We start from the raw sequence: 12,369 nt of genomic DNA, 5'->3' as shown, positions 1-12,369 counted from the left end.
TTTCTGAACTTGTTCATGTTGGCTTCCTTTTAATCTACACTGACTTTCTCATTCATAATATTCGTTATTTAACATCTTTCTTTCTCTGCTGAATTACAAGGTCCATTAGAACATGGAGTTTGCTCTTTGTTTTATTCTCAGAGTTGCTTCAATACCTGGCACATAGGAGACACTCAGTAATTTTTTTTTTTTTTTGAAAAAGAAGGTATGAACTGCATACATACAAATTTCTATATTTGCCTTTCCCACCCTTGGGGAAAAATTACCATACTCTCTTTATAAAGATGTGATGAAACTTCTGGCATGCAGCTGTTACTAACATGGAATTTATAGTAAAAAATTACATTAGACAAGCCAGAATGAGACACTAGAATTTTTAGGAACTTAGAAACTAGGATATTTATTTTTATGATCTCTATTGTATTTCTACCACAGAAGTGATAGCTCTTTTCCCTCCCTGGGATATACAGAATCTGTGTATGATTTGTTGTTTTTATGACTCTGATATGATTTGTTTATTTTTAGATTTTTTTTTTTTTTTTTAAAGATTTTATTTATTTATTTGACAGAGAGAGATTACAAGTAGGCAGAGAGGCAGGCAGAGATAGAGAGGAGGAAGCAGGCTCCCTGCTGAGCAGAGAGCCCGATGCGGGACTCGATCCCAGGACCCTGAGATCATGACCCGAGCCGAAGGCAGCGGCTTAACCCACTGAGCCACCCAGGCGCCCCTATTTTTAGATTTTTCATGAAATTTTGCTTTCTTTCCTCTGGTTATCTTGATTAAATTCATGAGTATCATAATGTTTTAAGAATCAATAAGTAAAAGCATTATTTATACCATTTTTCTGCTTAATCTCACTTAAGCATATAAGAATAATACTGAAATTAGTCAAACATATTATAACTGAGATAAACATCTAACTTTGAAGAATATATTTAAGACTTATTGCTACCGTGCATTATCTGTTTTCGTGGATCTTTTCAAGTTTATCTGATCACACCTGATTCCTGAGATACTCTTGTATTTATCTGTATTATACAGATGGAGTGTGTCCTTAGGGGTCTGTCAGTTGGATACCCAGAACTACCAACAATATTGTTCATAGAGTATGTTACACTTAAATAGCTATATCTTTTATGCATTCAGTCATTTTTCCTTTCACTATGTAACTTTGGTAACAGCTACCCTGCTCTCAAAATGCCTAGTGTATTATTTGGTAGCAATAAATTGCACACTTCAGTTATAATTCAGAAAGGCTTATCTGAGCAATCTGTATTCAGCTGTACACTTGGGCACTGCATGTGGCTTTTAATTTCCAAATCTGAGCTTTGGTGTTCAGATGGTGTAAATGTCTGGAATAAATTGGTTACTAGATTCCCAAGTATATTAGTATAGATCTGAAATAGCTTTAATAATTAGCTTATTCAAGTTGTGTTCTCATTTGCAGGTTAGATAATGAAGTGAAGAGTAATCCCATGACTGTGGTTTGTGATATTTTGGTTTGAGTTCATGAAGCCTTGGTTGGTATTTTATAACCAAACTGCCCATAGAATTATGGACAGTAGTTCTGACTTGAAGTCCTTTCCTGATCATTTATATTGGAGTATATGATTATCTGTTTCCCTGTGTAGACAGTTTGTCTGTTATTCTGTCATCATGATTAGGTTAGGACACCTGAGCACTAACCTCTGTTTTCAGAATATTTCTGCTTTTTAGTGATAATTGAGCATACTGTTGTCTTTAAAGCTGTTGAGATACACTTCACGTTATTAATGTAAATCTTTTATAGCCTTAGCTGAATACAGTAGCTCTTGGTCTTAACATCTGAAATCAGCTGGTTCATGTCTCTTAATGGCACTTAGATTTGAATTTTGTAGGCTGGGAGGCAGAACTACTTGGAACTGGTCAGTTTAATGCATGGTGGCTTTAAATTCAGGCTTAAAAATGAGCCCACTTATAAAAAGAAGGTCTTAATCTCTGTAGAGTTCTCTCTAGAGCAACACTATGAAGTTAAAAACTGTTGGACTCTTTTTTTTTTAACCGTCCATTGGTCCTGGTAATTTGAGGTGAAGGAAACAAATACGAACTTAACATTTTCATTTCAGTTTGAATTCCAAGATTCTTTGATTCTCTAGAGTCAAAGTGTTTCAAGGGTTTTCATGAGGAAGTTATGACTGGAGGGGAAGAGTGCTGCCTCTCAGTCTTGAGTGACAGCCCCTGCCCTCTGCCCCTAGCTGAGAACTCAAAGCATTGTTGAATAGCACTAAAATGAGCTGAGTCCAAGACTTTAGCCAGATGGTCGATATAGGGCTTTTAAAGGAAGGGAAATAGTAAAAGAGTAATCTCAGAGGAACTCTCTTATGTTAAAGAACTGAGAAAATGAAGTCTTTCTGAAGCTAAGTGTAAATTATACCACCTTCTTTGAGAGCAAAAGCTGCTAAATGTAACAGAAGAAAATGACAGTGCAGAAAATCAAAGTTCAGGAACAAACTTTCAAGTGTGGTTTTTGAATGCTTAATCCTCTCTTACTCCTCTCTCAGGATCCATTGCCTCCTTTTCCTCCCCCTCCTCAAGTCTGTTTGAAAGGGATTTTGATGGGTAATGGCAAAGGAAGGCAACTTTAGACAGAGTATAAATTAGGGCACAAGATACCTTTGTAGAGGAATTATCTTAGACATGCTTTTGAAAACATACTTTTTTTAAGTCATTAAGAAAATAATCAAAGGTACGATTTGTAAAGCTTTGAGTTTAGTCTGCTTTCAGTAAAAATAAGGTATAGATACCAAAATAAGCAAACCCTTTTTTTCTTTCCTCGTTTCTGCTTATAAGATTTACAGGTATTTAAAATAAACCCATGAAAACAGAAATACTGTCCAGGGATTGGCTAAGTAGTCAGAGCAGTTACCTCTAGGCTCCGAAGTCCAACTGAGCTTGACTTTTGGAAGTAAATTTGGCTAAGACTTCTTCCTCATTCTGTTCTTTAAAGGTGTACTTGAAATGATACTGACCTTTGCCAGAAACCCCAGGAATCCTATTCAGTGATGTACTTGTAATGGTCATGAAAGAATTAAAACAATACAGATGTGGATTAATGGGAGAAAGTAGGCAAAAATGCTAAATTCTCATTGTGTGGTTTCAATGTGGCAGATCCTTTAAAATACTTCAGTGTACCACAATAATTAAAGGGTTTAAGGACATTAAAATACCTAGAAAATAAAAGCCAACAGTTGAGTAACGAGAATGAACTGTGTTTTACTTTTTTAAATTGGAATTAATGTAGGTTGCCATGGTGAAAATAGATTGAAATATTTAACAGTAACCGTTTTGTGCAGCCCTAGAGATCAAAAACAGTAATGTAAATAAGTAGGTCTTTAAAGAATATACTCACAGGCATGCTTAATGTAAATGATTGCTAGAAGAGAAATGCATTTTCTTCAGTGCTACACAAAGAAATTTTAATTTACTTGATTTTGGCAGCAAGAATCTACAACTTAGCATTAGCAACTAAAATTTTAAAATATTTGCTCATTGCTCTGGATTATGACTGTTTAAGAATTGCTATTTTCAAACACTAATTAATCATTTTAAATAAACTTTTTTAATACATTTATGGCATCAATGAGTATGACTGTTTATTACATTTTACCTATAAAAAGTTGAACTGTTTTATATACTCTTTATGGAAGCAGTGCACAGTCATAAATTAAAAGATGCAACTGTTTTGGATATTTTACTGGTGGTCCTGTGTTTTCCTGCCAGCACTGCAGCTGTTTCAGGTTTCTCAGGATAACATATAAAAAGCTGTATGTACACTGCAAGTTTATGCTTGAATTGCCAAGCCAGAGATGGTATGACTCAACTTTCCCAGAAGCAAGTTGTACCAAAATGTGATGAATCAAAACAACCAGTTGCACAGTGGTTTGTATTACAGCTATGAAAAACAATTCTGTTTATGATAGTTGGCTTCTTAAGGTTAACAGACATTCTCCTGTGGTACCCGAGCTTTACCATGAGTGAACAGCCATTGGAGCTAAGGCTGTGCTTTTGAGGGTCTGAGAAAAGGAAAAAGGGTAATATGGCGGTATCTGGTGTATGGGTAAAATTAACCTGGAAACTCATACTAGGAATGGAATGTTTCATTTCTAAGATACCTGTAAAAATATTACTAAATATTACTTATTTGTATGATAGTTATTGAATTCTCAGTGAACAGAAATTGATTTTATCCTGTTCCAGGTTTATTTTTAGATGTCTGAGATAACTTATTTAACTTACATAATTTCTCGTGCATCATAATCTTAACAGTGGACATTTTATTGTGTCCTGGGATGTAATAAGCAGATACTTTCTTTGTGGTAGATTTGGTGAATCCCTGTTTATGTTCAGTGGGACCTAAGTTTCTATCAAGAGTTTGACAATGAAATTGGGATGCATCCCACCAAGGTTTATAAGATGGGATATAGAGAGAAAATACTAGAACTTTTGTTGAAATATTTTTATCTCCTCCTTTAAATATTTATATTTTATAATATACTTCTTTATATTATATGTAATTATATACTATATAACTGTTAATACAATAGGTATATGGTTTATAAATAAGTACACAAATTTTGGAGTAGCACGCTCAAATATTTTTACTGCTATAAGTATACTATCAAAAGTTGGCGGGGGGCGCCAGTGGGTTGAAGCCACTCAGGTCATGATCTCAGGGTCCTGGGATGGAGCCCCACATCGGGCTCTCTGCCCAGCAGGGAGCCTGCTTCCCTTCTTCTCTCTCTGCATGCCTCTCTGCCTACTTGTGATCTCTGTCTGTCCAAAAAAAAAAAAAAAAGTTTGTGGGGAAGCCAGGGTGGCTTAGTCAGTTAAGCATCTGACTTGATCTCAGGGTCATGAGTTTGAGCCCTTTACTAGGCTCCACACTGGGCATGCAGCCTACTTAAAAAAAAAAAAAAAAAAAAGTTTGTAGATCATTGCTCAGTAAATATTAATTTCCTTTCTCCTTCACTTTTCCCTTTCACCCTTGGCAGAGAAGCAAAGAATTGAGTTAACACCTTGATTTGTGGTAGTGTGAATAAATTATAGCCAATTCTGGGAGCTTATCCTGTGTCTTACTTTGACCACTTTTTCTATTTGGCCTCTTACATTGCCATATATTTTTTAATCACACAGCCTTATTAAACATGGATACAAATGAAAAACAGACTTGTTATTATGTTAGAAATAAGAAGTTGCTCATGCATCAAGACTTTGACACACAGGAAGTTTGAATGAATGAGTAGAAAAGTTTCCAAGTTATTAAAATGTTCTGGTACCTGATTTATTCATTTGCCATAACCGTAATTCTAAGGCGGATGAAGCTCCTTTACTTCCTGAGGCCTGAAGAAACAATGTGGTTTCTTAAACTAGGCATTGAAGCAGAGCTGGAAATATTTGTTTTCCAACAGTGCTGTTAGTCATGCTAATAAGTTGACCTTCTTTGGCTAAGATTGTCCCATATTTTAGGTCTCTTTACCTTTATCAATGTAGAAAGGTTTAATTGCTAAATAATATATATATATATATATATATGATTGAAGAAAAATGGTATACTGTCTTTTGAGATCAGTTCAGAAGACTTTTGTATTTACTAATTGGGACTGTTGAACTCAGGCTGTCAGAGATTTCTTGAGCATGTAATTTTCTAAGGGTTCACTTCCTGTGTAGAAGGAGACAATACATTTTTGTAATGCTGAAGTATATTTGAAGTAACTAGTATATTCTCTTCTCCCTCCTCCTCCTTTGAAGTATTTATTTTAGAATATATTTATGTAAAGTATTCAATATGTAAAAATATTAATACAATAGTATTATGATACCAGGTATTTATACCAGGTATGATACCACCCCAGGAGGTGGGGCACCTGGGTGGCTTCAAGCTTCTGTCTTTGGCCCAGGTCATGATGCCAAGGTCCTGGGATCAAGCCCTGCATTGCGCTGTCTGCTCAGCGGGGAGCCTGCTTCCTCCTTTCTCTCTCTATCTGCCTCTCTGCCTGCCTCTTGTGATCTCTGTCAAATAAATAACTAAAATCTTAAAAAAGAAAAGAAAAGAAAAGAAAAAGTATGCAAGGAGGACAGTAGCAGTTAGGTACCCAAACAACAACCAATAAACTAAGTTCTGAAAATTGGGAACAGTGAACATTTTAATAGCAAGTATTATTTTTGAAACCTCCTTAAGAGCTGTTTTTAGATCTTAATGTAATTTGCTTTATAATTTTGTTTAACAAACTGGTTTAGGCACTTTCTATATATAGTCAATGTGTTTCTTTTTAAAAGGTAATAATGCATTTAAGAAGTCTGAACATTTCAGTCTCAGAATTCTGCTTTAAAATGTGAATCAGTTTTATTATTATTTTTAAAAATGTTACCAATTTATATGTGCTTTCTGTGTCACTGTTACACTTTTTGTTTTGTTTTAGGTATTTAAACCATGTCAGAGCTGCCTCTCCACAGGACCTTGCTGGAGGCTATACTTCTTCTCTTGCTTGTCACAGAGCACTACAGGATGCATTCAGCGGGCTTTTCTGGCAGCCCAGTTAACCTTTATTTCTCCTTTATAAGATTTGGACCTAGGAGCCGAACCAGGGAGCTAGCAAAAGAAAAGCAGACGTGTAAAAATATAGCCATGTGCAGCTGCCCAGCAGCAGTACACCAACTAGCAGCTGTGTTAAAGTATTTATAAGAGAAAATTTCAGAACTAAGTTGAGCAATACGGTGGATAAATATATGTGAAAAAGATTTATTTTTTACTTATATTTTTCTGAGAGGGATTGAAGCTGTAAACTTTATCTGATGGAAGACATGAATAATTTACCTATGTATGCTTGAGGTTGACAGACTTGTAAAATCTTTTTAAAAATAAAGCTAGACTTTATATGAAGTTCTGTGGTTTTTCTCTTATTACAGTGTTTTACTTGAACACATTTTAAAATGCCATTTTGAATACGACATTTAGTGTTAATATCCAAGTCTATTATTTTCTCTCATAAAATGTTCTCTCTTTTTCCCCTATGTTCTTTAATACTAGTCCAGACAAGTGAATATATTTCCTTCTGCCAGCAGGTTGTGGCAAGTAAAACTTGACTTGTGATAATGCCACTCTCTTGATATTAAGGACTCAGTGCCTGTTTTGAACAGTGGAAGGTGAGACAGACCTTGATCAAGGTATTATAGTTCCCAGCTGTGAGCCACACTTAGGATAAACCAGATGAGAATATTAACCTACTTTTAATGACAAATTCAAAGAAGTAAGTTAATAAAATTTAATACTTAAATGGCACCTTTCACTTCAAATGTGAGCTCATTTTATGATGAAACCTTGGAGACTGGAATGGATACATTTTAAACAAAATTTCTCTGAGTAAATTGCAGACTCTGATTCAGTTTCTATTAAAACTTCAAGGGCTTTTAGTAAACCTAGGATTTTGCTTAGAGTTGGCAGTAGAGAGGATGGATATTTGTAGCATCTCAATCTTATACGAGGCTGTTACATAGACCACTGGGCCTGGGACATAGTTTCTCAAGGAAATTAAGGGATTTCCTATCAAATGTTCCTTATAACAGATGTTAATTTTATGGGAGGAAAATTATGTGAAATAAAATTTGTGGTTACATTAGGGTGGAATATCCATATTTAACAACTGCAGCTTATTTGCCTAGGCAGGTATTAATTTCAGGGATACATCTTTATCTTTTACAATATGGTTGACCCTTGAACAATGCAAGTTTAAACTGTATGGATTCACTTGTACGTGGATTTTTTTTGTATGGTACCTTATTATTTTAACATTTTCTTTTTTCTAGCTTATTGTAAGTATATAGTGTATAACATACAAAAACATGTATACTTGACTATTATGTTTGTGTTAAGGCTTCTGGTGAACAGTAGGCTATTAGCACTTACATTTTGGGAGTGTGGGAGTCAGAAGTTACATGTCGATTTTCTAGTGTGTGTGTGTTGGGGTGGGGGGGTTAGTGTCCCTCATCCCTGTGTTAGTTAGCTGTACAGCTGACCTTTGAACAGTCTTTGATAACTAAGAAAACCAAGGCATCAAATAATTGAGTAGGCCCAGATCATATACACATTAGAAAAAAGCCAGAATTAAAACTGTTTGTTTTTTATTTTTAAGTCTAGTTATGTCTGTACTTTACAGGCTGCATCCTATTTTTCATTTCTATTAGCATTCCCCAACTGAGGATTAGGATTTTAAGTATAGTCTATACATCTGTTCAAAGAAGTGAGAACATTGACTTAAAGTTAAGACTTTGCTGTACAGTATCCAGTCTTTACAAAAGAAATACTATTATTTGTTCTCAGTACCTTGTATAATGTATTTAAGTGAATGAACTTAATTAATAGAACACTTAAAAGGCTTTTAAAACATTTTTTGAGCCTACCTCATTATTGTGGAAATTGCCTGCATCTGATTTGGCAAATAAATTGAATTCGAAAACCTTTATACATTTGTAAATATTTTGCTCTTATTATTGCTGTACTTTGTTCGATAGACCAAATAAGTTGTTAATTGACCTATTAGATGAAAGACAATGGTGGAAGGTAAGTAACTTAATGACAGTACACTAAATCACAGAAATACTCTAAATTGATGAGGTTATCCCCTATCCCCCAGTGATTTTTCCTCTCCGAGTCAAAAGGCTGTACAAGTCTATCATATACATCAATTAAGTCTTTTAACCTTGTACAACACTAGCCCAGAAGCAATAGCTAACAACTGCTGAGCATTATGTATGCGCCAAGCACTGTGCTTCATTTATTGTGTATTCTTACTTAATCTTTACAATGCTAGTATTTTTTTCCCCCATTTTAACAGATGGAGAAGCTGAGGCATAGGGAGGTTAACTAACTTCCAGAAGGTTAATCGAACTTAAAAGTAGCAGAGTGGATTTGAACCAAAGTGGTGAGAGTCCATGCTTCAGAGATGAGTATCAAACTGGCAAGCTTATAAACAATAGCTCTGTAGAACCAAGTCTGAGTAATCAAACTTCCTAAGATTTCCAGGAAGTTTTATGGATCAGGTGTCTAGTTATTTTATGGCATATAAATGACAGCAACTTAATAACCTTATTTATATCCTTGAGAGAAGTTCTGAGAAATTCATTATGTAGAACCTTATTTATCCATTAACTACCTTCCTTTTAAACATATATTAATGGTATTGAATACATTTACATCATAGTTGGGATGCACTATTAGTGTTCCTTAATTTCATTCAATAAATATTTGACCTAAGCTTCTCTTAGAAATTATCCTTAGACTGTTAACTGGTGGTAATTATTTCAAAATCCAATTAAGGTGGCAGGAAACTTGTCAAAAAGCTAAGAAAATTTAAAAAAAAATTGTATCTGGTAAGCTCTCCAGCTGTCATTTTTTAGTGGACATCAAGAGTTCACATACCAGGTATCATGTTAAAAACTTTAGGGTGGGCCTAGATTTAAATAATGAAATAATCATACATGCACTTAGCCACTCTGAAGGAAAAGGGGGAGGAGTTAAAGTGTTAATAGAGAGACTGGATATTTGACCAAATAGAGGCAAGAATCTTATCACTTTCCATGTATGAATAAAAACATCATTTGTACCCATATTTAATATTTATAACCTAGCATATCACTGTATAATACTGGGAAAAAATTCTTACTCCTACCTGAAAATTAAAATTCTCTTCACCTAGATCAGGCCAACTGTGGACCCTTGGCCAAATCCAGCTGCTGTCTTTTTCTGTATGCTTCATGAGCTAAGATTGATGTCTACATTTTTTAAGGTTGAAGAAAGCCAAAATCATATACTTTTTAACAAGTGGAAAGCATATGATTTTCAAATTTCAGTATCCATAAATAAAGTTGTTTTGGCATATAGTGTTTATGTATTGTTTATGGCTCTTCTGGGGGGCTACTGCAACAGAGTTGAACAGCAAAAGAGACCTTATGGCTAAAATACTATCTGGTCCTTTACCGAAAGCTTTCTGACCCTTCACCTACATACTCCTCACTTGAAGGGAAGGGAGGAGAGGAAAATTAGAAGTCCCAAACTGGTAATCCCTGGCTGAATTAGCCTCCTAGGTCTTGCAGAGGAGAGGTTTGGTTGAGTTTCAAAAACCATTTTTAAGTGCCTTTAGAGAAGGGATGAGAGCTCCAAATCATTACTTTCCTACACTTCTTACCATTTATTGCCTTCACTGATTTATATTACCTGCCTCACTTCTGAAGGCATTTGAGTTTGTAATGAATGATTTAATGAGTGGTCCTCAAACATTTTTTGTAGGACCAGGCAGGAAGTATTTTAGGCTTTATGATAAAATAATTGGTACAATGTTTTTAATGAACAAAATTCAAAATATAATTGGGTATATGTAATTACATTGTTTGTAACTCCTTTTGTGGGGGAATAACACTTGTTCCTTTAATTGGGGTTCCAAGTGTTTCCTATCATCAAAATCAGTTGTAAATGAACACCTGTTAATGGTTATCTGTAATAAGATTTTACACATTTTATCTCTAAAAATGTATTTTCACACAAATAGATACTGCCAAATACTGGCATCAGTCCAGAAGCATAAGATTTTAACTGGGCATATTCATCACTTGGAAGGCATTTGTAAAACCTGTTAGATTCTTCCCTTGATATTTGCTTTATTGTCATTACATAGTACATTAATCACTTCCAATTTAAGGTAGAAGCTCAATTATAGGTGAATGGATTTTGAAATATGTAAATTTCCTTTCTTTGCATTTTCACCAAGGTCCCAAAAATGCTGAACACAGAAAATGTATCCACTGCTAATTTGAGGGAAATCTTTAACTTTTAATAGCATGAGAAATGTGTAACACAAGATACTGTGATTCAAATGTCAGTTGTTGAAATGACCAGTTTCACAGTAAATTATAATTTTAACCTTATAATTATAGGTTAAAATCTTTAAGAAATACTAGTATGCCATTAGCAAAAGCTAATTTCCAGAGCCTTTCAGCGTTCTAGAATGTTTAAGAGTGGTTCTTCTTTGTTTTTTTTTTTTAAGATTTTATTTCTTTATCAGATAGAGATCACAAGTAGGCAGAGAGACAGGCAGAGGGGGGAAGTAGGCTCCCTGCTGAGCAGAGAGCCCAATGCAGGGCTGGATCCCAGGACGCTGGGATCATGACCTGAGCCCAAGGCAGAGGCTCTTAAGAAAAATTTCAGTCTTGACCCTGAGCTCAAAAAACTTCAAACTTCACAATTGCTAAGAAAATCAAACAGGTTGAGCAGTTTCTGACAGAATTCAATCATGGTTAGAATCCATGAAAGCAAATGAAATTCACCATTGACACATGACAGTTCAAATGTCTTCTGCAGGGTACTTGCTGGTGAATAATAGAATGAATAACCACAGGTTTTATATATGCTACATTTTCACAAGCTTTATATATTTTTCCAACCAAGTCTTTTTCTACTCTGCAGATTTTAACCACTGGGTTGTAACACATCATAGCAGATGCCACTTTTGGTTGTACAGAATTGTTTTCTCACCTTCTTTAAAAATACTCCCCCTAGTTGTTCCATGCAGAGTATTCATAGAAGCTCATTCTTAAGTAACTTCAGACTAAGCACTGATGTCTCAAATGAGACCTGAGCAGTATTAGTAACATCTGTCAACTCAGCAAGAGTCAAGCTCATTTACTTTTAATTGACTTGACTTTGCTCACAAAATCCTAAACTCTTTGAGCAACTGTTCTTGCCCAAAGGCCAACAGTCCTAAACAAATTTTCTCTGGATACATTTCTTTGGCTGCTGCATTCAAATACAATAAACTTACCATCAGTAAATGGCTCTCCTTGCTTGGCTTATAAAAGTGTCACTTGGAGACTTACTTTCAAGTTGCGCCCTCATTTTCAGTTTTTATTTTATGAAGAAATTCTATGTTCGGATATTTCCAGATTAAATTTCTAGTTTTTCTGACAGTTGCTTGCTTGTGAGGGAAATCTGTGATGAGTACCGCTATTGGTAATGTCAACATGTATTGTATTTTAGCTCCGGTATATATGCTTTGTTACCTAATTCAGTATCAAAATAGTTCACACTCCACTATGCTTTTAAAAGTACATCATAAGTCCACTTTTCTTGTTTTGAAATAATGAATATACACTAGCAATAAGATATTATAGCTTGGCGATTTACATGGCACTCAAAATGGTGTTGAGTTAGAATCATGTCCCTGTGAGCAGCAGTATGAACTGCTGAGAATCACTTTCTGTCTGTGTTGTAACTGTGCTGCTGTTATAGCATGAAAGCAGCCACAGACAGCATATAAACAAATGAGCATGGTGTGTTCCAA

At 35.0% G+C, this 12,369-nt stretch overlaps 1 protein-coding gene across 2 annotated transcripts in view; it reads left to right on the top strand.

Annotated features, from left to right (window-relative positions):
- MNAT1 (MNAT1 component of CDK activating kinase) overlaps positions 1-6,920 on the top strand; it is a 214,194-nt gene extending 207,274 nt beyond the window's left edge. For both annotated transcript variants that reach the window (XM_082734953.1, XM_082734952.1), the window contains exon 8: positions 6,460-6,920. In XM_082734953.1, the coding sequence (XP_082591079.1) occupies positions 6,460-6,580 (121 nt within the window). In that variant the 3' untranslated portion in view covers positions 6,581-6,920. The remainder of the gene's footprint in view (positions 1-6,459) is intronic.
- Positions 6,921-12,369: the final 5,449 nt, after the last annotated feature.

The sequence above is a fragment of the Mustela nivalis genome, assembly GCF_964662115.1.
Source record: "Mustela nivalis genome assembly, chromosome: 6".
NCBI lineage: Eukaryota > Metazoa > Chordata > Mammalia > Carnivora > Mustelidae > Mustela > Mustela nivalis.
The sequence above is the reverse complement of the archived record's forward strand: the minus strand, read 5'-3'. Positions and strand labels throughout refer to the sequence as shown.